The sequence below is a fragment of the Myodes glareolus genome, chromosome 5 (assembly GCF_982192425.1).
Source record: "Myodes glareolus chromosome 5, mMyoGla1.1, whole genome shotgun sequence".
NCBI classification, from domain to species: domain Eukaryota; kingdom Metazoa; phylum Chordata; class Mammalia; order Rodentia; family Cricetidae; genus Myodes; species Myodes glareolus.
In genome coordinates, this window is record NC_142030.1 from 83,999,769 (window position 1) to 84,027,325 (window position 27,557).

Below are 27,557 nucleotides of genomic sequence, written 5' to 3' on the forward strand. Positions count from 1 at the left end.
GATTTCCTCAAAGAACCAACTCTTTTTTAATGATTCTTTGTACTGTCTTCTTTGTTTCCATTTTATTGAATTCAACTCTCTGCTTGCTTATTTCTTGCTGTTTTTTACTCCTGTTGAGTGTGTTTATTTCTTTTCATTCTAAAGCTTTCAGGTGTGCTGTCATGTTGCTAGTATGTAATCTCTCTACTTTCTAATCTAGGCACTTACTGTTATATACTCTCCATTTGCATTACTTTCCTTGTATCCCATAAGCTTGAGTATGCTGTATATTCCTTTTCATAGAATTCTAGTAAGTTGATAATTTCTTTCTTTATTTTTGCCTGGACCCAGTAGCCATTCAGTGCAGAGTTGTTCAGATTCCATGAGCCTGTGAACTTTCTGTTGTTTCTGCTGTTGTTAGATTGACCTTTAATCCATGATAGGATGCATATAGTTGTATCAGTTTGCTTGTATCTATTGAGACTTGCTTTGTTTCTGAGAAAGGTCGAAGAGTAGCTAAGAAGAAGTTATCTTCTTTTATTTCTGGGTGAAATATTCTGGAAGTATTTTAGGGATATTTGATTTAAAATGCTTTTTATGTCTAGTATTCTCTGTTCAGTTTTTGCCTGGTTGACTTGCCCATTGGTAAGAATGGGGTATGTAAATCTTTTACTCTCAGTGTATGAAGGTCATTATGTGATTTTAGCTGTAGTAGTACTTCTTTTACAAAAGTAAGTGTCCTTGTGTTTGGGGCATAGATATCAAGAATTGAAATGTCATCTTGGGGGATTTTTCTTTTGATGAGTATGTTGTATCCTCTATTTCTTTTGATTACTTTTGGTTTGAAGTCTATATTGTAAAATATTAAAATGGCTACACCAGCTTGCCTTTTAGGATCATTTAGTTGGAGTACATTTTTTCGAATCTTATATGGTCAAGTGTCCTTTTTGTGTACAGCAGAAGAATGGATTCTGAATTCAAGTTTATCTCTTAATCTGTATCTTTTTATTGGGGAATTGAGTCGATTGATGTTGAGAAATATCAATGACCAATGATTGTTTATTTCTGTTATTTTGTTGTCATTGTTGCTAATGGTGTGTGTATGTGTGTGCGTGCACACATGCGCATGTGCATGGTTTCCATTCTTCAGTTTTATTGATATGAGATTATTTATTTCCTGTGTTTTTATGAGTGTAGGTAACTCCCTAGGATGGAGTTCTTCTTCTAGCACTTTCTGTAGGGCTAAATTCTGAGATAGATATTGTTTAAATTTGACTTTATTATGGAGTACCGTATTTTGTCCATCTACGGTGATTGAAATATTGCCAACCATAGTAATCTGGACTGGCTTCTGTGGATTCTTAGAGTCTGCAACACTTATATCTCAGCCCTTCTGGCATTTAGAGTCTCCATTGGGAAGTCAGGTGTATTTCTAATAGGTCTTCCTTTATTTATTACTTGGTCTTTTTTCCTGGAAGCTTTTATTATTCATTCTTTGCTCTGTATATTTAGTGTTTTGATTGTTAGGTGGTGAGAGGACTTTCTTTTCTGGTCTGGTATAATTGGTGTTTTGTGTGCTCCTTGTAAATTTATAGGTACCCTCATCTTTCTATCAGAAAAAATTCCTTCTATGAATCTATTGAAAATATTTTCTGGGCCTTTGAGCTGAGATTTTTCTCCTGTCTCTCCTGTTATCCTTAGGTTTTGTTTTTTTTTTTTTATATTGTATCAGATTTCTTAGATGTTTTGTATCATGAATTTTTTATATTTATCATTTTCTTTGTCTGATGTTTCCATTTCTTCTATTGTATCTTCAACACCTGAAAATCTCTTTTACATCTCTTGTATTCTGGTGATGAAGCTTTTCTCCACAGTTTCTGTTCAAATTCCTAAATTTTTCATTTCCAGAATTCCTTTTATTTGTGGTTTTTCTTATTCAATTTCCATTTTCAATTCTTGAACAGTTGTATTTGTTTACTCCACTGTTTGTGTGTTCTTTGATTCCTTAAGGTATTTATTCATTTCCTCTGATTGTTTGTGTTTTACTGGATTTCTTTAAGGGATTTTTTTAGTTTCTTCCTTAAGACTTATATTATCTTCATACAGGTGGTTTTAAGGTCGGTTTCTTATGCTTCAGCTATGTTGGAATATTCAGGGCCTTCCATGATAAGATAGTTGATTGCATTTTAGTGGAGACTTATCACCCAGATGGTTAGGTTTTTTTTTTCTACATCTATGCATGTGGTTTTGGGGTGATTATAAGTCTAAGTTATGATTTCTATATTTGTCTTTGCTGGATGGGTGTTTTATTCCTTGGTTTCAGTTTCCTCAAAGAAGTTTTGGAGAGTGTGATGTGTGTGTTTTGCTTATTATCCTGGCCTGCTCAGCTGGTATGCTCACAGGGAACTTGGCTTAACAGGGAAATGCCTTCGGGAATTGGGGGCTGGGACAAAGCGAAGTGTGTAGCAGGCAGGAGAGAAGGGGAAAATCTGTGGGATCCATAAGAGTTGGGAGCTGAAGGAGGATACAGAATGCTGTCATAGTTGTTCCGCTGCAGACCTGGGGTTGAGACTGTGGAAACACAGAGAGAAGACAAAGCCTGCACACAGCCTTCCTGGTGTTCTGGGAAGCAAGGCCTGTGGGATATCAGAGGGTGCCTACTCGATTAGGGCTGAGATAAAGAAACATGTAGGGAAGGCGAGGTTCGAAGGGAATCATCTGTAAGATCCAGCAAAAGATGTAGTGGGGAGAGGGGTGTTCTGTTGCAATGCAAAGGAAGAGACTGGAGAGCTGGTTCCGAGGTAAGGAGGAGTGGTGAAGGTCTTCAGTTAGCTTACTGGTTTCCCTGTCCTGCTCAAATGTTCCCAGTGAGTGCCTACTGGTATCTGAGACTGGAATACTGGGGTATATTTGGGGAAGGAAAGTAGGGAGAAAACTGCTTATTGATCTATTGGGGATTTCAATGGCTTCATAACACACATGCAGCACAATGTCACTTGAGTCAAGATTTGTTATTTCAGTATACTTCTTTCATTCCTTTAAGGTTTTTGCCTATCTGTATCCATATTCCTTTCTTCTTATTTAGAAGACACTGATAAATGTATATCATACCTAAACTTGTATCCCTTAAGCCAAACAAACAAACCCTACAGTGACAAAAGAGTGATCAAGGATCTCTTTTTAGTCACTTTCTGTCTCTGTGTCAATATGATTGGAAAAAAAAAACTTTGAACAAGGGCTATTTTCCGTTTGGGTGACTTTGGTGACGTGGGTTCTTTGTCAGCTAGTCCTACCACTGTAAGCCTGTGACAGGCATAGCATTATGTCAAGGAGTGAGTGCTAAAGCAAAGCGGCTTCCCTCCTGCCCACCAGGAAACAAAGCTATAAATGACTGGCCAAGGTTCCAATACCCCTTCATTGCAGAGCCCCAATGATCTGACTTATTTTAACCATGCTAGCAACTTCTGAACTTTACACCCTCTACCAAAATTACCAGCAATGAGAAACCAAGCTTCCACTAAAGTGAGTCTTGGAGAAACATGAGATCCAAACCATAATAAAAAAGGAGGCTATTTTCAGTAAGAAATATCATTAATGTATGAGAATTGTAGGGAAAAATTAATGATCTTTCTATATTTTATTGTTTAATATTTATGTCTTTGACAATTTCTTACATGTATATAAAATGTTCTGGATATCCTATTTTCATATTTTTACACATCCCAGCCCTACCAACAATACCTCATACTTGCACTCTTTCCTCCAGATTCTTAAGTTTGAGTTTTGATGAGTGGTACATACAGTTTAAAAAAGGACATATATGTAATAGTTGGATTGGTACTGTCTTTTGGAAGTACTAGTTTAGTCATTAGTGGGAATACACCTGAAATCACTGACTCACATTTTTTTCTGAATCAATCTGATGAAATAGGTTAGAAATGAGGGCCACAGTTCCCCGAGAGTTTACGTCATTTGTGCCTGGATGTTGACAGGTCATTCTTGATCAACTCTGCAGACATCTGTGGATGTTCATTTGTAGATGTAGTTTGTGATTATAATGGTTCTGAATAGTCCAGAAGATATTTCACAGTTATGATGACCATATTTTTGCTCTTAGAATCATTGTGCCCTTCCATCCACATGTTTCTTGACCTTTTGAGGGATGGTGTAAATGCCTTGTTTAATGATGAGCTCACTCTAGAACTCAGTGTTCATTAACAAGTCTCTACATTTATTATAGTTTACTGGAAAAAAGAAGTATCTCTGATTGATGTTGACAGTGTGGATTAACCAAAATATCAACATATATATTCAGAAGATTATTCAGTTTTATGTCAGTTTGTCATAATAACAGAATTAAGTTCCCCCAAGATCTCATGACATGCCTGCCATGGGCTTTTGAGTTGGTTTACAATTACAGGTGTGAAATCTGCATACTGCAGTGAACAACAAACCCAAGATCCACAACGCAGATCTCCCCAAAGGTACCTAGTCTGTCTGTGGCCTAAATATATCTGAATCTGAGTTTTTTTCACAGCAGAATTTCTGGTATTTTGCTGGATAAAATAAAAATGACAAACCTCTCTGTAATTTCATTAAATACATTTTCTACTTAAAATGTGTAGTGTTCTCTTCTCAGACCTGTCCAATTACTCATTTTTTTTTCATCAAATGTTTTGCAGTTTAGGGAAAAACAACAGTATAAATTAAAAACTGGAGCAATACAGAGGATGGTGATCATGAATCTTCATTAGAAGAAAATTTACAAATTGATCTTTTGTGCCATGTTGAATCTGAAGTAGGATGAAATTTATCAATAATAATTAGAAAATCCTATGATAGATCAAAAAATGTACTGGGCTAGCACTTACTTAAAGCAGTTGAAAATTAGTAAATATATTAATCAATTTTGTGAGTAGCCTGAATAAAAACTGTGATGAACAAAACCATCCCTGCTGAAGGGGCCAAAACCTGCATCTGGAAAAGTATAATATTCAAATGAGGCAGCTGTAAGTACTGACTACCTCTGCTGGTCAATCACTTCGAGAAATATTGACTTGTTTTGATGAATCACTTATAAAAGAGACAAAGATAGATTTGTCCTTGTCCACATGAGAATGAAGATTAGTTAAAAGGCAGAGGAATGTGTCTAAAAAGCTATAATATTCCTAGTTTAAACTATGTCTCCTTTTGGAACCCTTTAAAAAGAAATCTCAGCAAGTTAATTTAATTTCTTGATGTCCTATATAAAGTAAAATTCTCAAATTTTAAAGGACACTCAAGATAAAAAGAATTAAATTTATAAACCATTCAACAAATGTGCATGTGCATGAACAAGGAAGCTATAAGTGATTTCTGTGTTTTGGCATGTATTGGAGGAATTCTTTAACATACCACATGAGAGTCCCTGAAGTAGAATTATACTACATAGAAAATTATATGTTGTAATAGGAGTGGTGGACTGCTTTTCACTGCCGGGCTCCTGGCTAGTTTACCTGAAATAATTACACGGAAACTGTATTCATTTAAACACTGCCTGGCCCATTATATCTAGCCTCTTCTTGGCTAACTCTCACATCTTAATTAACCCATTTCTAATAATCTGTATATCACCACGTGACTGTGGCTTACTGGGATGAGTCTAATCTATATCCTTCTCAGAGAGGAGAGCCATGGCATCTGCCTGACTCTGCTTTCTTTCTCCAATATTCTATTTTGTCTACTCTGCCTATTTAAGCTGCTGTTTTATCAAAAGGCCAAGGCAGTCTCTTTATTTGACCAATGAAAGCAACACATAGAAAGAAGATCCTCCTACATCAATTATACTATTCTGATATTAAAATATTTATTATTTATAAGAACATGATGAGGAAAAAAATTAATGAAACATTACAAATAAATTCATTAATGCAGCAAATAAAATACACTTCAGTATGAATTTACAAGAATAGTTCATTATGATTTAATCACATTATATTTCACTTCTGAAAAAAATATAAATATTCAATTATGATACTGGATACTAACAAATATCCCTGACCAACTTCTCTGGTAACCTGTGAGGCATAACTTGATTTCCTGAGGAAAGATCCACTCACATACCTCAGAAGTCTGGATTCTATCTGTCTCCTTTCTGAAAACTCTCTAGTCTTGCAGTTATTGTAATTATTAGTAACTAATTCACTGATTGGGTGGTTTATCTCTAATATGAGTGTTTTTCTGTCTTTTTGTTTTTATTGCAAGTTCAACCTTGTGATTTTCCACAAATAAAATATGGAAAACTATATAATGAAGAGAGGTATAAACCCTACTTCCCAGCAGAAATAGGAAGTGAGCACTACTATCGCTGCAACCAAGGATTTGTGACTCCTTCAAGGGAATACTGGGAAACAATTCGCTGCACTGTAGAAGGGTGGAAACCTGCAGTTTCATGCCGCAGTAAGTCAAAGTCTGTATTAAATCATGTTTAATTCTGTCAAAGAGTGGAAAGAGAAGATAGCACATATAATTACAGTTGGGTCTGTTCTGTTAAGAAACAGAAGAGTTTGTGAGCAAAAGGACTAGTTTCTGTCCTTTATGAACAGCTCTTCATAGAATGTATTTGAAAAATAGAGACTATGAGAATACTTTTCTTGCTTGCAAATTTTTAGAAAAGTAAAGATAATGCTACTCTTTGAAACATTTGGTATTATTTTCATTTTTTGAATGTCACACATACTTATTTAACTATTGTAAAGATAAACTTTAGATTTTGAGAAAATAAATGAGTGTTGTTTGTTTTTAGTTTAACATTTATGGTAAATTTATGGTCCTTAGGGTTATGTGAAACCCCTTATATAAAGAATGGGAAACTTTTACAACAGAGAGGAAGCTACATACAGGACCAGTCTGTAAGAGTCCAGTGTTCCTCTGGCTACAGTCTCCCAAATGATCAGGACACAATTACATGCACAGAAAACGGCTGGTCTCCTCAACCCATATGCATCCCTGTCAGTAAGTAACTGACTCCATCCCATGTATATTAACTGTGTCAAAATATTTCTTTTTGAATGTGTATAAGTGAATACTAAGGATTCTTGGCAAGTATATAGTAGTATAAACACAACTATAAGCCATTAAATCAAAATACTGAGTAAACTTTGGTTAATTTACAGTTCTATAAACTTTGAAATACATTTGTCATTGGATTCAAAATAATTTTAAAAACATAGTTTAAAATTAACCAAATATAACTACATACATCATTCATATATTGAAGTAGTAACATGCCATTTTAAAGAATTGATCATTGCCTTTGAAATCCTTTGTAACGTGTAACTGGGAAGGGAATTCTAAGATATGGTGTATTGTCTAGTTTTTATGTTTTTTTCCAATCTCTGGACTAATAGCTTTCTACTGACAGTTACTTCATGTTCTATGTTCTTTAAGTGACTGTGCGGTGTCATACTTTATTTTCAGAATAAATGTCTGTAACATGATAAACATAACAGTGCAGATTTGAATTTCTTATCATTTGAGTTTTAGAAATATAATTCTAAGTCAATTTGCAATAAACAATTTTCAGGGGCAGTTTTTTTTAAGTCAATACACTTGTAATTAGTTTGCTCCAATATTAAGAATTTTAAAAATCAGAGTTGCATGTATTTTTTTATTTAATAGAGATTTTCAATATCTTTTAAATAACCTTGGTTAGATTTAAAGGACATTATTTTGAATTTGCAGAACAATTTTAAAATAATTAATTATACAATCATATTGAGTCTTCCTATTTATGAATTTAATATATATTTAAAGATTTAATCTATTTTTGAATGTTTGTCAACTGCCTTCTATTGTACCATTTTGCTGATGAGAAACTTTTGTTTGCATTATTTTTTTGGTACTGTCCACTATATATTTAATCTCTAAGAAATTGTATATTCAGTGATTTAAAATTTTGTATGATTAATATTAGTGAACTGTTTAAAATTTCTACTGAGTTCTTATTTGATAGCCTTTCCTCCATGCTGGTTTTTCTCATATTTTTAATTTTATGAATTCTTTCTAGTGTCTTTGTTAATAGTGCTGATTTATATGAAAATACTGATTTTTCATATTTCTGTGTCTTTTCATTTTATAAAAATCCTATCTAGGTAAATTGCTTCAGCTTTATTTCTCCTAGAAACTCAGAGAGATCTTAAAACAACTGACAGTTTCATGCACACTTTCACAGGACTCATCTGTTAAAATTATTTCTATTCAGGAATAGTTCAAATATGTTTAGAGTTCAAGTCAGTGACACTGACAAATGAGTGTGCTTATGTGAATACCACCCCATCAAGCTAACACTAGTCTTAATCTAATAAGGGATTTCTCTTGTTCCCTTTCTCTTCAACTTTACCACCATAAGTAATAACATTACTTTTTGTTACTGTAGTGTCATGTTTCTACTTCTTCTTATCAATAGATTTAAGTATCATGTTTTCAAACTTAATTCCATAAATTTTCAGAAGTATATCTGTGTCATTCCTCTAAGTTGTGACTTGTATAGTAACTGACTTTTATTGTTGAGCAATAACTTTGCATAGATACATAATAATTTAGTTATATATACCATTTTAAGAAACATTTTCACTATTTTAGATCTTAACAATTTTTGAGCCATTTATAAAAATTTAAAAATTTGTCATTGGATTAAAATTTATAGTGTATTTCTTAGATAAATATCTAAAACTGAAATTTATAAATAATTTGGCATGTGGTTAATTCAGTCTGTAAGAATTTGGCATATGGATTTTTAGGATATTTGGGACATTTTGTATTCATCACAACAATGAGCAAGCTTCAGTTTACTTATTTACCTCTAAATATCAGGAGAGTGAGATTTTATAATCTAAAGACTTCAGACTAGGAGTGTATTATTTACTTTAATTTTATCTTCCTAGTGGCTAAAAATAGCAATTATCTAAGAATATTTTATTCTAGTTGCGTGTTTTCATCTATAATTTATTTTATAACCCTTCCCATATCTAGAGTATGATTCCTTTATTAAATGTGTGAAGATTTTCTTGTATGACATGACTCATGAGTTTCTAGTGGTTATTTCCAGTAACTTTATTTTGACACTCAGAGGCCCAAGTAAATATTTGTGAATTATTTTTGCTTATGTATTTAAAAACAATTTTAATTTTTGAGAATTTCCTTTTTATAGGTCTTTGAAAATTTTATAAAATGTTTTATTATATTTACCTATCCCCAACTATTCTCTGTTATGTGTCCCTTCTACTACCCTCCCAACTATGTGTCCTCTTTTCTTCTCCTCCTCCTAAATTATTAAATTAAATAATAAATATTAAATTTATTAAATTAAATAATAATTATTATTTTATGGGTATGAGTGCTCTCTCTGCATGCATGCACGCAGGCCAGAAGATGGCATCAGATCCCATTGCAGATGGTTCAGAGACAATTTGTAGTTGCTAGAAACTGAATTTCGGACCTCTGGAAGAGCAGCCAGTACTCTTAACTGCTAAGCCATCTCTCTATCTGCTTTCTTTTCTTCTTAAAACAATCCATGAAGCACAATTTATGCTGTTTGTATTCTTGCATGTGTGGTATTACACTGAAGAGTAGTTGATTTACCTGGGGTGTGGTCATAAAGAAAATCATTCTCCCTTTGCCATGAGCTGCTAGGGGTGGGATCATGTGCTCCCCACCACCACCTGTAGGCAGACTGCTCGTTCGTTTCCCTACTGCTCAGACCTGAATAATCACACAGAAACTATATTAATTACAACACTGTTTGGCCAATGATTCAGGAATATTTCTAGCTAGCTCTTACATCTTGAATTAACCCATTTCACAACCACTCAGAATTCACATGTACATCATCCTTGCTGCATCTGAAAAATACTGCTTCCCGGTAATCATGTACCTTTTCTGGCCTTTCTACTCTTTCTGATCCTTGAGACTTGGTAATAGAGAATGTGGTAAATATATGCCGTATAAGGCTGAATATTCCAGTCTTATTCTCTGTATGTTGATCACTTGTAAGTATGTAACTACAAATAGAAGCTCCTCTAGTGAGTGTTGAAAGGTATGTTAATTTATTGAAATTTCATCAGAATTCATCTCTCATACTCAAATACTGCATATATCTTTTTATTGTCTCTCTTCTCCTATATACTCCCCTCTTTTCCTCCCTCTCAAATTCATTGCCTCTTCTTTTTTGTAAATTTAATTGTTCACACACATGTATGCTCACACATGCACACATACACACATAAGCCCTACCGAGTCCATTTAGGGTTGCTTGAATGTACATATATTTAGGCCTGGTCACTTGCGATTGTATAACTTATTGGGTGGAATCATTCCAAGAGTAGACTGATTTTTTTCTGCCAGCAAACATTAATTAAGTATAGCTCTTCATCTAGGGATTGAGATCATGAGAATTTCTCCACATGTATTAGCAGGTCTACTTCTCTTGTGCTGAACAACCTTATTTCTGAAATTTTGTGAGTGCAGTTTCCTTGTCATATTTAGAAAGACACTGTGTCATAGCAGACATCCTGATCCTCTGGCTCTCACAATCTTTCTGTTCCTTTTTCTAAAGTATACTTAAGCCTTAGGTATACTGATTTTCTTGAAGATTAATTAACTGGAATTTGTTAACCCTCAGTCAGTTGTTGCCTGCATTTAGACTTGTTGTGTATTTCTGCATTAACCTCCTTTTTGCTACAAAGACTGAAGTTTCTTTGATAATGGGTAGGAATGAGAGTGCTGGGGAAAGACCAGGATGATGACAGGTTCCTAGTACCCTTGCCAGAGACCAGGCCTTTAGTTTCAGTTTACTAGAACTATCTGGAGCTGCTCAAGCAGTTCTCAGGAAAACCATAATCGAGGGGCCACCAATGAGCAGCAGGTGACCCACAGCCTTCTCCTTGCTAAAGATAGCTTTTCCTATCCTGTCGCTGGAAAGTCCCTAACCACTAGAGCCACCTATCAATCCTATAACAACCCAAATAAATCTACCAATCAACTCCTAGACTAATTTCTCCTCCTTGAAATTCTCCTAATACATTAAGAAGGAGTCGGGAAGCTTCTCTCGGGATTGCTATTTGCTGCTTTGTCAGGTGGTCAGATGCCTACATTTAGGTAATTTTTAATAACTGCTTTTGCTGATTGTATACATGATGGGTGGTCTTTTATAGAACATCTCATGGATGCTAACAAGGACAGCATTTATCTGTGTGTACAGGTATAAGTATTTACATTACCATTAGAAACAGTACTGGTTTAATGAAATGGTGGTAATAGGTTCTCCTCTGGGGTAGTTTGCTACGTTTGTTGCACCAGATATGAATTCCTGCTTATTGCTTGGGACTTAGATCCATTTATAGAGTCATTGGTTACCACTGATATATATATATCAATTAAGAATGTCTTATTCTGCTGGTTATTGTGGTTTTATAGGCTTTACAGCTGGAGAGGGCTTTACTTGCTTTTCTCCCTTTGCAGGATGGATTTGATGGATCCTTTGTAACAGATGTTAGTTTTCTACAGCTGGGACTGCCATATTCACACATGCATATTCTGAGAAACTAGCTTTTTCAAATCTTGAGATTCTAAGCATTTAGTGTTGGCATCTCAGGCCACAGGCAACAAAGCTGAAAACATCTTTGTTTTTGCTCATTCAATCTGCATGTTTTCTCTGAGAATGGTTCTTTAAAATGTTGCCCACTTTTTACTTCTTTGTTTTGTTTCTGCTGAATTTTGAGTCTACTTAGTATACTGTGGCTGTTAGCCTTCTGTAGGCTAGTGTTCTTCACAATATTTCCACACTGTTACAGCTCTACTTACAGTCTGTCTTTCAGGAGCAAATGTTACTTTTCACATTTTTTGTTTCTATTAGTTCTTTGAGAACTTCACAAAACATATTTTGATCATATTTACCTCCCTCCTCAAACTCCTTCCATATCTGCCTTCTGTTCCCAACCACCCAATTTATCGTTCTTAAAAAAAAATATATTTTTGTTACCCCTCCACTCTTGGGTGTGTGTCCATCCACTGCAACATTGCCAATCCTCTCCCTCTGATATCATGCACAAGGTTTTCACAGCTGAAGTCAGACAAAATTCCAAAATCTATAGTGGAGGTAGACACAAAGTCTCCCCTGCTGAGCTATGGCTCTATTGGTCAATGATACTTAGCATTTTGATGCTATCCAACATACCAAAAAATTTAAATTATTCTTTCTTTTTTTCCTGTCATCTAAATGTTGTTGCTTATGTCAAAAGCAAAAGTTTTCCTGGAAGTTAATATTTTACATTTAGGTTTATGATCAACATTTCTGTTAATTTTATATAAGTGTGAGAAAAAAATTGATTATTATTTTTCATTTAAATGTCTAAATGTCAGTGTTTTATTTGATCAAAGACTATTTTCTACCATGTATAGATATTAATTATTCCTAAATATGTACTAGTTCTTTATGTATGTTGTTATAGACTCCCTGTTCTCTTCCACTAGTCTGTGTGTTTGTACATTCACTAACACCACAAGGATCTTTAGTGACTACTGCCGTAACATGAAGGGTCCTGCTTGTTGGGGAATCTGTCCCACCCAGTACCCCAACAAGCAGGCCCCTTCATGTTACAGAATGGCACCCAATGGGGATAACTGCATCCACAGAAAGCCTGAGAAAGCTTGGGAAAGAATAGAGTAAAGTATGGCTTCTTGGTAGCAGCAATTTCTCAGGTCTGCTCTGCTTGCTAGAGGCAAGCAAGCGCTCTCATTTAAGAAAGGCTTCTTCACTCAGCTTTAGCTGCAAAGTCTTGCAGCTCTTTTAAGAGGTTCTGCCACGAAAGACTTAAACAGTGTTGATGAAAAACTGAACACATGCTTGTTGGTTTTCAGCTGTAGCAGGAAAAAAGCTGTGTCACTTTCTGGGCTGTCCTGCCAGGGCAAAGTCTGACTCTTTGAGGCAGGAGGTCCTACTACAGAGAGAGCATTTGAGTGCTGTTTTGTAAGCACGGTGCTGCAGCTTGTTTGTTGGTAGGGACCTTGAACTACCACATAGTGTGGCAATAAAAATGGCTCCAGCCGGTACCTCTGCCATGAGGCTGGAAAGCTAAGGAATGAGATGGATCTACCTGTCAAAGCCATGACTTTAATCCTCTCCTGAAAGACTCACATATTCAGAAAAAGAGAGATATACAGTAAAGAGATATTCAAAGGGAAAAAAACTCTAAATGGTTTATAGTGTGTTAAAAATATATGCAGGCTTAAAAAGGGGGATTAAAGTCCTTAAAAATAAAAAAGAAAGAAAGAGAGTAGTAGGGTGTGGTGGTACACACCATCAATCCCAATGCCTGGGAGGCAGAGGCAGAGAGACCTCTTTGAATTCAAGGTGTGGGGGCAGACACCTTCAATATAAGCACTGGGGAGGCAGAGAGAGATCACAGGATCTCTGTGAGTTCAAGGACAGTCTGGTCTACAGAGTTATTCCAGGACAAAGAAATACAGAGAACCTGTCTCAGAAAGCCAAAAGTTAAATGTAAAAATAAAAGAAATAGAGTTTAAAATAAAGCCTTATAAAGATGGAAAACACACAGAGAATCTTGATGCTGTATGTTATTATGCTTTCTTTGAATTGTTTGAATGCTGAGGAAGGAGCAATAGCTGCTATAAGATATTTGGTTATAAATGCTGCTGAATTAATTCAAGATAGATATTTTGAAAATACCTTGGCTTCAAAATTAAAGTCAAAATGTATGTTACTTTGGAGAAGAGATTTTGCTTTTGTTTCCACAGGAAATGAGAAGCTGTGGATTCATTCTGAGATAAGAAAAATCCAGTTTAATCAAGGAAGACCACCAGAGAAATCTCCGGCAGGAATAGATGGCCCAGATGTCTGAGTTCTTCATCCAGAACAGGTTCAAGACAGCTGCCTGAAATGAACAAGACTCACAGGATACTTCAGTCAGGACTTGATCATAACTCTAAATTTTCTTTAGGTACCCATATGATTATCAGGACCCCAACCAGCTGGAAGTAGCCTGGAATACTACGCACACATTCCCAACAGTTGGACTATGGGTATTTTCCTTTGTTTAAAAAAAAGAAGAGGAAGTGGTGTGGGAGAATTGTCTGTATTCTGTCAATCTGTTTATTTTGAATAAATGCTGATTGGCCAGGCAGGAAGTATAGGTGGGTCAACCAGACAGGAAGTAGAGGCAGGGCAATGAGAACAGAAGAATGCTAGGAAGGAGGAAGCCCATTCCTTTCATTTCTGCCCAGACCACCAAGAAGCAAGATGTAACCTGTACCACTGGACAAGGTACTGAGCCGTGTGACTAAAATAGATAAAAATAAGGGGTTACTATAAGCTAAAAGAGCTAATAAGTAACCTGAGCTAATGGGCCAATCAGTTTTATAACTTATGGAGATCTCTGTGTAATTTTCTTTGGGGCTTGTCAGCTGTGCCCTACGGGGCAGGACAGAAACCCTAACAAATCGGTCCTTCATGTTACATATTGCATCATGTAAGAGTTAATACCTTATAATATTAAACCTTCAATTCCTTTCTTTCTGAACAATTTAACTTAAAACATTCATATATTAAACTAAAGTAAAGGTTGTAGTAATCTATCTTGGAGAAGTGTGATATTTCTATAAATTTACATATTTTAAAATATTTACATTAGTTTTAAAATATCTAGATAATTGAACATTGAAAAGAATTGTTTTACTGTTATGGCCCCTTGTCATGTAAATTTAATATGATCTTGCTTATGAATATAAAAAGGTTTACTAGAATGAAATTAGGGACAATTGATATAGTATAAGTTAATTTTTCTATTGATGATTACAATATGCCAGTATATCTACTAAGACCTTCAGTTTCTTATAGGACTGTTCTGTTGTATGAAGCAGAAATGTCCTTTGTTTTTCTGGTTTAGGTAGTACGTGTTTTTCATATTGAAGTAACTATATTTATCTTAAATATTTTTTTGAGTGAGATGTATAGTCTGACTTTTAAACTCCATTAATTTTTAACTTGTCAAATTAAATGGCAAGGATGTCCATAATATTCCAATTGGTCTTTTAAAATAGATAAAAAAATATATAATTCCCATCATTGGTGATATTGGTATTTCATGCTGTCTCTACTATTCTCTGCTTAATTTGCTTAAATGTTATTAACTTAAGGATTTTTATACCTACTTTAATTTAAATTTTTTCTTTTTCTATTGTCTTAAACGAGTCTCAGGTAACTGATAAGGGGCTACTGTCCTTTTCAATGTGCAAAATGTGTCTGTTGAGTGCTGCCAGCTTCCTCCATGTTCTTTGTTGCATCCCATTGATTTGTTTATGTGATATATCCATTGATACTTGTATGCAGTGGGTGAGCATTACCAAATGCTTTGCTGGGAATTTTTGTTGGTGAAAAGACCTTGCCACAATGTATTTTCTTTCAGATCCACCACAATCTTTTGAATAAATATGCAGTACCTTGTTAAAACACTTGCTGTTAGTGCTTGGGATTGGATATCTGCATGAGTGGAAGCTGAATTTGATTGATCATTTTATTCCCTTGAAATTTATTTAGTCTGGTTTGGGAACTTTTTCTTCCAAACTAGTGCATTCAGAATGTCAATAAACCTTGTCAGAGATCTTACTGAAGGATTTGGGTGATCAAAAGGAACTGTTCCACTTTTCTAACTTGAATATCTCACATTGCTGCTGTTCTGGAAACCTTAGACCTCAAAATTTTGTGATCATTTTTCTTCTGTTCTTGTGCATCACAGACTCTTGCACTGTGTTGTAGTATGTTGACATCTGGCCAGAGAAGCTAGAAGATGGCGAAAGAGATCTGCTGAATTCTGCTCAGTGTTTCCTCTCTTCCCTGCTTTTTTATGCCACAGGTCCATTGGTTCCAATCTTTTTAGAAATAGTGATTTTTGTTTCTTAAATTCAGTAAAATACCCATTTCTTTCTGATCAGGATCTTTCTCACTGTAATATTTTCTGAAAACTTCCCCCATACATAAAGCCCCTTGAGCCAGGTGGTGATAGTGCACAACTTTAATCCCAGCACTCAGTCGGCAGAAGCAGGCAGATCTCTGTGAGTTTGAGGCCAACCTGGTCTACAAGAGCTAATTCTAGGACAGGCTCTAAAACTACAGAGAAACCCTGTCTCGAAAAACCAAATGAATAAATAAAGCCCCTTGATGATGATAATAGACCTCATTAATCTCTTGCTATTCTTTAATTCTAGTTAGTCCTGTGTTCCTTGTCTCCTACTAGCAGGCATTAGTAATTTTTCAACTATATTTATTTGTGCCCTCTTTGTGTCTGGCATTTTGTTTTTATTTTATTTGCAATTTTACACATTTTTTTTTTACAAAAATCATGACTTCATTACCTTTCTCTCATTTGACTTTTGTATGATCTCTGTTTACCTTTTTGGGGTTTTACAATTTCTGCCTATGTTAGTATTTACTTCCTTTTAAAATTTAGCAAAGTAAAAACTCTTATTGATTTAATGATTATTGAATTTTATTCTTTATTGTTTTCCAGTTGTTTGATGAAGTTTCTGTCTTGCCACTATTTATTGATATCTCACAATATATTGTCTAATGTTTTAATTGGCATTTATATAAAATATTTAGTATTTTCTTCTTTGGTTTCCTACTTATCTAAAACAAGCAAATATGTGTTCTCAGAAGAAATTTAGTAACTGGAAATATACTTTTGTACTTTCTTTTTAAATTAATTTTTATGGAATATATTTTCTCATATATTTACCTGTGAAATATTATTCAGCTGATAGGAAAATTGAAATTAAAAATTTTGTTTATACTTTCCAATTCAGTTATTTAAGATTTAGGGAAAATCATTTTGTCATGAGAAGATTAAGTTTTTTCTGTTTGTTTCTCGTGATCTTCTTTGAATATTGCATATCCATTGTATATTAGGCATGAGGTTACAAAAGCATTTCAAATTCTTGTCACTGGAGTCTGTAACAATTATGTAGATAGATTTTACAAGATTTTCACCCAATCCCAGAAACCCTACTTGGGCAAATAAGTCTAGGTGCCTAAGAGAGCCAATTATTCTCAGGTTTAAAGAAACTGCAGGTAAAAAATTGCTGTTCAGAGTTCTGACTCTCTGTAGAAATGTGTATACACTTGGACAAAAATTAACATATTTTAGATGGAATTATGAGTAATTTAAATCTTGATATGTTAGTAAAATTCAAACAAGATATTGTGTATCTTTAAACCTATGATTTGTTTTCTTGATTCAGTAATGTGAATGATTTGGATTTTTCCAAGTCTTCATATACAAGTGACTAATGGATATTTTTAATATATTTCTTGTATTGTAAACCCTTAAGTTACTGAGAATGCACTCAATATTTTTTCTTTCTTTCCATTTTAGAGAAATGCTCAAAGTCAAAAATAGAAATTCAGAATGGATTTCTTTCTGAATCTGATCTTACATATGACCTAAATAGAAAAACACAGTTTAGGTGCAAACAGGGGTATGTAACAGTAAATGGAGAAACATCAGGAACAGTTACATGCCTCAAAAATGGATGGTCTGCTCAACCCTCATGCTTTAGTGAGTACTTCAATGTATTGCTACCATTATACTAGGGATGTATAAGGGTTTAGCTTTATTCTCCTTTGAGGTGGCTGATGTTATTTCATGATGAGTTTTAACTTCAAGAAAAAAATTCACATTTTTTTTCCTTTTGGATTTATTCTTGCATTGTAGAATATCTGCTCATTTCCCATTTCAGTACTTTAAAATATCCTAAATTTTTAAATCTAGTGAAGGATTCTTTGACCAGCTGCCTTTAAAAGATGTTCTACCTTGCATATCAAAGCCTTTGCTCCTAAATATAAAAATAAAGTTTTAGATAAAGATATATATCCATATCTAAATCTCAAAATATGTGATAATCATATAATATACATTTAACACTATCTGCGAAGTTCCATTTTAGAAGATCTCTCTCTTGGAAATTATTCCCAAATATCATGATACTGGAATGCAAGAAGTGTTTCCAAGTAGCTGCAAATTTTGGTGTTTTAGGACCTACCGTTAACCAGACAGTTTTCTAAGAATAATTACATGTTCAGCTTCTCTTACTTATCAGAAAGCTAGCCAGTGCTACTTTTCAAGACCTATTCAATATAACTTAAATGATTGGTAGTTTAAGATGCTTAATACTTTCTTAAGTTCTAATTTTCATTTGTTGTACCATTGCAGGATCTAGCTAAAGAAAAAAACAATTAAAATTATTCCCATGTAATATTCATGTATATTAAATTATAATCAACAAGGCTTTTTAGATTTTCTTATTGTGAAAGAAAAAGAAGCTTTGATATAATACAATAAATGCATATGTTTTAAATTTAACTGATCTACTTCTCTAAATTCTATGTTGCATATAAACTACTTAATATTGGACCTTAATTCACAAAATTCTATTGCAATTCCCTAAAACTAAATATATTTTCCCTTGCCAAGTTATTTGCAGTATATGATAAACATAAGAAAAAAATGAGCCAAGAAACTATTTTTAAAATAAAGTTTTTTAAAACTTAACTGAGATAATAAACACTAATAGGAGTGTATTTTTTATTTAATAACTGTTTCATGAAAATTGTTGATCTACTAAGGGCATTTTTATACAGTATTGTTATTATATATCAACCCGTGACTTCCTCTGTTCTCATGAGAATTGCTCAGATATTACATTGTCACTTAGAAATGGAATCTTCCATTTTGTTTTACATTAGAGTCTTGTGATAGGCCTATATTTGAGAATGCTGGAACAAAAGATAATAGCACATGGTTTAAACTCAATGACAAATTAGAGTATGAATGCGATTTTGGATATGAAAACAGACATAAAGCTACCAAAGGTTCCATAACATGTAATCACGATGGATGGTCTGACAATCCATCATGCTATGGTGAGTAACATTTCCTGTAAATTTTTTATAAAGAAAAAATAAATATTTAATTGTTACTTAAAAAATGAACTTTCTAGAATCTTTCTTCTTATATAATATAAACTGGTAGAGAAAAGACTTTTTGAGGACTCAGGATTGAGCATATTTATATTTATTATCTCATTGCATTCAATTATTGTTTCTTTATGTGCTCAATGAGTGCACATTTAAGTTTATGGAGATGTGCACGCCATGTTACACATGAATACGTCAGAGAACTTGTGAATCAGCTTTCTCTTTTCTTCACGTGAGTCCCAGGGATTGAACTCATGTCACAAGTATGGAGGCAAACTCTCTCACTGACTAAGCCATCTCAACAGTGTGATAATCTGTTTTTAAAATAATGTATTCATCAGTTGTAGATATCACATTCTTATGATTCTTTTGAACAATTCTTTTGAACTCTTGTGGAACAAGAGTTTAAGTTTGAGGACATGTTGGACTTCATGTTGAGTCCCTGTGTCCATAAATGAACAAACAATAAGCAAAATTAATTAATTATTCTTTTGTATGACATGTGTATATCAAGTATCTCTGATTAAGTATAAGTGTTTCATTAACATTGAAGGCATGCTCTTAGTTATTTAAATGAGGTTTCCATTATCAAAACTGTGATTTGAAGTATGGACAAGGCCATGCAAATTTGAAGAGTGGAAAGGAAAGAGATGGACAAAATTGACAAATCTGGGTAAATTTCAAGGGGCTACAGAAACTGTCCTAGAAACATTGACTCAGGCCTTGTGCTCTTTCCCTAATCCCTGAATGCAATGTGTTGATAAATGGCCCTTTGTTGGAAGAAACACCTGTTTGTTTCTCTCAGAGTACTGAAATGTAAATTCAGTTGTAAAAGTGAGAAAGTTTAAACCTTTCAGGATGAGGTGTTTAATTTGGGCTTGATTATTAGGTGAGCTTTTGATCGCTGGACTTCAATACTTTGATAGCTGGACCATGGTAGTTAGCTTCAGGAGGAGAAAGTTGCCAAATAAGAGAAAAGACCTTGGTGGCTAGTTTAGGAATGTAATCTAATGATTCATAACCAAGGCAGAAGGAATGGGGAGAAGGGCAAGGCCTGCCAGAGCCATGTTTGCCATGCCTGGGCTGGCTAGAATCCCTTCAGAAACGATAGCAGCAGAAATTTAAAAATTTGATTTACAGTATCAAGGACCAAATCAAATGTAAATCATTAAGAATATCTACAGCTGGAAAAGTGAAACACACCTGTAATCCCAGAACTTGGAAGGTAGAAGTATGAGCATCTTGAATTTGCGAAGAGTCTGGGAGACATATGAAGACCGATTATAAGCAAGCAAACAGATCAAATGCCCCCACAAATTAGAAGAAGTAAACTTAAACAAATAATAATCATTAATTTCTCTCTGATTATAAACAGTTCAAGGTTATGAAATCAGGCCTTTCTACAACACAATATTAAAACAGAATGCAATGGCAAGGATATTAGTTCCTTGTGAAAATACTTGGCTATACTAAGACCTTAGGGTTGGTCTTAGCATTCCAAAACTAAAATTAAAAATACTGTGAGATTATTTATGAATGTGACAAAAGTTTTCCTATGGAGGTGATATATAGGCATCCACTCACCCATCCCAAATAAGTTCAGGACAGATCAACATACAGATACTACTAAAGCCCAACTTGAAAATCAGTGAGTTTTACTGGGGTTATTGAAATATGGGTGAAGAGTTACTAGCAGGAGTAGAAATGAAAATGAAAATAAAAATAAAACAGCTGCATCACCAAGGCCCATCCAGCATAGGTAACAGCTCACAGAAGCATGCATCCTGGAGTCCACTGCACAGCCTGCAACAGCTCAAAAGGTTGGAGAATTAGATTGCTTTGTTTTCCAAGTGATTCAGTAGATCTAAACCCCTTCTAGGGAGTTGGGCTGGTTTTTGCTTCTTCCAGTCAGTTGATATGGTCTTAAAGTCGTCTATTTTGCATCTACATTGTCTGAGTATCTCCTTTGCAGTTTATCCTGCAGTCAATGACTCATCCACTTAGCTTGTTTTCTTGGGCATCAAGGGCCTACTGAATCTGGTCAGCTTCATGGACTTATTAAAGCTGTTTAGAGTTCTTTACCTTCCTCCTAAAGGAGTTTCTCTGCAGGATAGGATATTTTAATCTTGGATGAACTGTCACACAATAAATTCCCAAAGATATTGTGCAGGTCTGGTGCCAAACCCCTGGTAACCTGTAAATAAATAAAAATCCTCTTTTTATTAAAATTTATTCACATTTATTGTGACTATCTGAGTGACCCCAGACTTTTAATAACTGTGAGTCTTATAAAGGTTGATTCTTTCCAGATAATCTAAAAAAACCTCAATAATAAAAAAAGGAATTATTTGGAGAACAATTCCAGATACTCTAATATGTACCATTCTTGTGTGTTCTATCACCAGCGCCAACATGATGTTGGTTATTTGCTTTAGATATTTCTTTTAAATCGCGCCTTTCATTTTTGTTGCTAGAGGTGTATTAACACTTGATTTTTGACAGTTGGAGTTTTTTTTATGTATAACCCTACTTTTAAAATTGCAATCTTTAATTTTGTAAAGTAGCAAAAATGCGAGACTTCAAACAAGAAAAATATTGTTTCTTTTTTTTTTGTTTTGGAATTAAGATATTTTAAATTCTCATTTTGAAAGCCAAATGTCATTTTTTTGTTTTTCCATTCAAAAATGTACACTTCTTCCCCTCCTTCCATTCCCTTCCCACTCCCTCAATTCTCCTCCTTCCTCCCCCTCCCTCCTTAAGAGAGGGCAGGGTACCCTGCCCTGTGTGAAGTCCAAGGCCCTCCCCTCTACATACAGGCCTAGGAAGATGTGCATGCAAATAGACTAGGGTCTCAAAAAGCCAGTAGATGCAGTAGAAACAGGTCCCAGTGCCATTATCAATGGCTTCTCAGTTTGCCCCTATTGGCAGCCACATTCAGAAAGTCCGGTTTGATCACATGCTCATTCAGTCCCCATCCAGCTGGATTTGGTGAGCTCCCATTAGATAAGGCACACTATCTCAGTGCCAGAACAACCCTTCATGGCCCTGACTTCCTTGATCATCTTCTCTCTCCTTCTGTTCTTCAACTGGACCTTGGGAGCTCAGTCTGTTGCCCCGTGTGATAGTGGGGCAAGGCCTGTTTAGGCACCCTCTCTTCGGCTGCCCAAGGACCTAGTTGGGGACCTCCCCATGGACACCTGGGATACCCTTTGGAGCAAAGTCTCTTGCCAACCCTAAAATGGCTCCATTCATGTAGATACCTTCTCTCCCCAGTTTTTCCTTTCTCCCTTCTCCCTCCCTCTCTCCCCTTTCCCCATTACCACCCCAACCCCTAACCCACCTCCATGCTCCCAACTTTTGCCTGGAGATCTTGTTTGCTTCCAATTTCCAAGAGGATTTATATATGTTTTTCTTTGGGTTCACCTTGTTATTTGGCTTCTCTAAGCTTGTGAACTATAGGCTCAATGTCCCTTTTTATGGCTAGAGTCCACTAAAGAGTGAGTACATACCATATTCATCTTTTTGGGTCTGGGTTATCTCACTGAGTATAGTGTTTTCTATTTCCATCCATTTGCAAGCAATACTCAAGATGTCATTGTTTTTTACCTCTGAGTGCATATATTCCATACTTTCTTTATCCATTCTTCCATTGAGGGGTATCTAGGTTGTTTTCAGGTTCTGGCTATTACAAATAATGCTGCTATAAACATAATTGAGCAAATGTCTTTGTAGTGTGATTGAGCATCTTTTGACTATATGTCCAAGAGTAGAATTGCTGGATCCTGAGGTAGGTTGATTGCCAATTTTCTGAGAAACTGCAATACTGATTTCCAAAGTGGTTGTACAAGTTTGCATTCCCAAAAACAATGGATGAGTGTTCCCCTTACTCCACAAACTCTCCAGCATAGGCTATCATTGGTGGTTTTGATTTTAGCCATTCTGACAGGTGTAAGATGGTATCTAAAAGTTGTTTTGATTTTCATTTCCCTGATCGCTAAGGAAGTTGAACATGATCTTAAGTGTCTTTTGGCCATTCAAACTTCTGTTGAGAATTATCTGTTCAGGTCTGTACCCCATTTTTAATTGGGTTATTTAGAATTTTAATGTCTAGTTTCTTGAGTTCTTTATATATTTTGGAGGTCAGACCTTAGTCTGACGCGGGGTTGGTAAAGATCTATTCCCATTCAGCAGGATGCCTTTTTGTCTTAATGACAGTGTCCTTTGCTTTACAGAAACTTCTCAGTTTCATGAGGTCCCATTTATTCATTGTTGCTCTCATTTTCTGTGCTACTGGGGTTATCCATAGGAAGTGGTCTCCTGTGCCCATGTGTTGCAGTATATTTCCCACTTTCTCTTTTATCAGGTTCAGTGTGGTAGGATTTATAATGAGGTCTTTAATCCATTTGGACTTGAATTTTGTGCATAGTGATAGATATGGATGTATTTACATTTTTCTACAGGTTGGCATCCAGTTATTCCAGCAGCATTTGTTGAAGATGATTTCTTTCTTCCATTGTATAGTTTTATCTCCTTTGTCGAAAATCAGGTGTTCATAGGTTTGTGGGTTAATATCAGGGTCTTTGATTTGATTCCATTGGTCAACATCTCTGTTTTTATGCCAATACTAAGCTGTTTTCATTACTGTAGCTCTGTAATAGAGTTTGAAGTCAGGGATGGTAATGCCTGCAGAAGTTCCTTTATTGTGTAGGATTGTTTTGGCTCTCCTGGGTCTTTTATTTTTCCATATAAAGTTGATTGTTGTTCTCTCAAGGTCTGTGAAGAATTTTGTTGGGATTTTGATGGGGATTGCGTTGATTTTATAGATTGCCTTTGGTAGAATTGCCATTTTTACTATGTTGATTCTACCCATCCAAGAGCAAGGGAGATCCTTCCATTTTCTGGTGTCCCCTTCAATTTCTTTCTTCAAAGCCTTAAAGTTCTTGTCAAATAGATCTTTTACTTCCTTGGTTAGTGTTACCCAAAGATACTTTATGCTATTTGTGGTTATTGTGAATGGTAGTTTCTCTGATTTCTCTCTCTGCTTCTCTATCTTTTGTGTATAGGAGGGCTACTGATTTTTTTCAGGTGATCTTGTACCCTTCCACATCACTGAAGATATTTATCAGCTGTAGGGGTTCTTTGGTAGAGTTTTTGGGGTCACTGATGTACACTATCATATCATCTGCAAATAACAAAAGTTTAACTTCTTCCTTTCCAATTCAAATCCCCTTGATCTCCTTATGTTGTTTTATTGCTATTGATAGAACTTCAAGCACTGTGTTGAAGAGATATGGTGAGAGTGGACAGCCTTGTCTTGTTCCTGATTTTAGTGGAATGGTTTTGAGTTTCTCTCCTTTTAATTTGATATTAGCTGTTGGCTTGCTGTGTATTGATTTTTAATATATTTAGATATGGTCTTGTATCCCTAACCTCTCCAAGACCTTTATCATAAAAAGGTGTTGAACTTTGTCAAATGCTTTTTCAGCATCTAATAAAATGATCATATGTTTTTTCTTTTAGTTTATTTATATGATGGAATACATTGATAGATTTTTTTTATGATGAACCAGCCCTGTACCTCTGAGATGAAGCCTACTTGATCATAATGGATAATTTTTTTTGTGTGTTCTTGGATTCAGTTTACCAGTATTTTATTGAGGATTTTTGCATTGATGTTCATGAGCGAGATTGGTCTGTAATTCTCTTTCTTGGTTGAGTCTCTGTGTGGTTTTTATATCAGGGTAACTGTAACTTCATAAAAAGAGTTTGGCAATGACTCTTCTGTTTCTATTATGTGAAAAACAGAAAGGACTATAAGTATCAACTCTTCTTGAAAGTTCTGCTAAAATTCTACATTAACACCATCTGTTCCTGGGCTTTTTTAGGTTGGTTGGGAGGTTTTTTATGACAACTTCTATTTCCTCATGACTTATAGGTCTATTTAGATTGTTTACCTGGTCTTGATTCAATTATGGTATATAGTATTTATCTACAAACAAGTACATTTCTTTTACATTTCCCAAGTTTGTGGCATATAGGCTTTTGTAGTAAGACCTAATGATTCTCTGAATTTCCTCCATGTCTGTTGTTATGTCCCCCTTTTCATTTCTGATCTTATTAATTTGTGTTTTCTCTCTCTGCCCTTTGATTAGTTTGGATAGGGGTTTTTCAATCTTGTTGATTTTCTCAAAGAACCAGCTCTTTGTTTCATTGATTTTTTTGTTTTGTTTTCTGTGTTTCTATTTTGTTGATTTCAACCCTCAGTTTAATTATTTCCAGTCTTCTACTTCTCTTGGGTGAGTCTGTTTATTCTTTTTCTAGAGCATTCACCTGTGCTGTTAAATCTCTAATGTGAGTTTTCTCTGGTTTTTTTTTTAGTGTGGGCACTTAGTGCTATGGACTTTCCTCTTAACACTGCTTTCATCATGTCTCATAGGTTTGGGTATGGTTGTGTTTATTTTCATTGAGTTCAACGAAGACTTTAATTTCTTTATTTCTTCCTTGACCCAGGGGTGGTTCAGTAGTTGACTGTTCAGTTTCCATGAGTTTGTAGGCTTTTGAGGGGTAGAATTGTTGCTAAATTCTAACTTTATTCCATGGTGATCTGATAAGACAGAGGTGGTTCTTAAATTTTTTTGTATCTGTGGAAGTTTGCTTTGTTACCGAGTATGTGATCAATTTTTGAGAAGGTTCCATGATATGCTGAGAAAATGGTATATTCTTTCCTATTTGGGTGGAATGTTCTATAGATGTCTGTTAAATCTGTTTGATTCATTACCTCTGTTACTTTTCTTATTTCTCTGTTAAGTTTCTTTCTGGTTGACCTGTCCATTGGTGAAAGAGGAGTGTTGAAGTCTCTTACTATTAGTGTGTGTGGTTTGATGTGTATTTTGAGTACTAGTAATATTTCTTTTACATATGTGGGTGCTTTTATATTAGGGGCATTGATATTCAGGATTGAGACTTCATCCTGATGAATTGTTTCTGTTATGAGTATAAAGTGTCCATCTCTATCTTCTGATTGATTTTAGTTTGAAGTCAATTTTATTAAATATTAGTATAGTCACACCTGCTTGTTCTTATGTCCATTTGATTGAAAAATCTTTTTCCCAAACCTTTACTCTGAGGTAATGTCTGTCTTTGAGTTTGAGATGTATTTATTGTAAACAGCAGAATGCTGGATCCTGTTTTCATATCCATGCTATTAACCTGTGCCTTTTTATAGGTGAATTGAGTCCATTGATATTAAGTGATATTAATGACCAGTGGTTGTTAACTCTGGTTATTTTTTTTTTGGTGGTAGCGTTTGTGTGTTTCCCTTCTTTGAGTTGTTCTGGTGGAGAACTGTTAGATGTCTGAGTTATTGCGGGAGTTGTTGGCTCCCTTGGGTTGTGATTTTCCTTCTAGTACTCTCTATGAGGCTGGGTTTGAGGCTACATAGTGTTTAAATTTGTTTTTATTCTGGAATATCTTATTTTTTCCATTGATGGTAAAAGAAAGTTTGGCTGAGTATAGTAGTCTGGGTTTGCATCCATGGTCTCTTAGTTTCTGCAGCACATTTATCCAAAACCTTCTGGCTTTCATGATTTCCATTGAGAAGTCAGGTGTAATTCTGATAGGTTTAGCTTTATATGTTACTTGACCTTTTTTCTTTGCAGCTCTTAATATTCTTTCTTTACTCTTTATGTTTTGTGTTTTGATTACTATATGGCAAAGGGATTTTTTTTTTTGGGTTCTGTCTATTCAGTGTTCTGTATGTTTCTTGTACCTTCATAGGAATATCCATCTTTAGGTTGGGATTTTATTCTATAATTTTGTTGAATATATTTTTTGGGTCTTTGAGCTGTAATTTTTCTCCTTATTCTACCCTTATTATTCTTAGGTTTGGTGTCCCAAATTTCCTGGATGTTTTGTGGTAAGAATTTATTGGATTTGCTGTTTTCTTTGATCAGTGCGTTTATTTCCTCTATTGCATCTTCAGCATGTGAGATTCTTTCTTCTATCTCTTCTATTCTGTTGGTTATACTTGTCTCTGTAGTTTCTGTTCATTCACCCAGATTTTCCATTTCCTGCCGTCTCTTGGTTTGTGTTTTCTTCATTGCCTCCATTTCAGTTTTCAAGTCTTGAGCTGTTTCCATTACCTGTTTGGTTGCTTTTTCTTGGTTTTCTTGGATATCTTTGAAGGATTTATTAATTTCGTCTTACTTTTTGTTAGTCTTCTCATCCATCTCTTTAAAGGAGTTTTTCACATCTTGTTTAATGGTCTCTATCACTGTTATAATGTTACGTTTAAAGTCGATTTCTTCTACTTCTTCTGGATTAGGGTGTTCAAGTCTTCCTGTTGTATGCTCTCTGGATTCTGGTTTTATCATGTTGCTTTTCAGATTGTTGGAGGAATTCTTGCATTGGTGCCTGCTCATCTCTTCCTTCAAATGCAGTTAGGAGAGTCCTGGCAGCTTGGTCCGATCTTTGCTGTGGTTAACTGTGTACATGGGGGTTTTTCTGGGTCTGCCCTTTCTTAGGTCCCCTCAGCACTGGAGTTGGCTCTCAG

The 27,557-nt window shown here is 35.0% G+C and overlaps 1 protein-coding gene across 4 annotated transcripts in view; it reads left to right on the forward strand.

Annotated features, from left to right (window-relative positions):
• The window catches only part of Cfh (complement factor H), a 93,908-nt gene that overhangs the window by 25,455 nt on the left and 40,896 nt on the right, over positions 1 to 27,557 (forward strand). For 2 of the 4 annotated variants that reach the window (XM_087906448.1, XM_087906445.1), the window contains exons 8-11: positions 6,223 to 6,417; positions 6,796 to 6,972; positions 17,406 to 17,588; positions 18,776 to 18,952. In XM_087906448.1, coding sequence (XP_087762574.1) covers positions 6,223 to 6,417; positions 6,796 to 6,972; positions 17,406 to 17,588; positions 18,776 to 18,952 — 732 coding nt within the window. The remainder of the gene's footprint in view (positions 1 to 6,222; positions 6,418 to 6,795; positions 6,973 to 17,405; positions 17,589 to 18,775; positions 18,953 to 27,557) is intronic. The other 2 variants (XM_087906446.1, XM_087906447.1) reach the window with 2 other exon arrangements.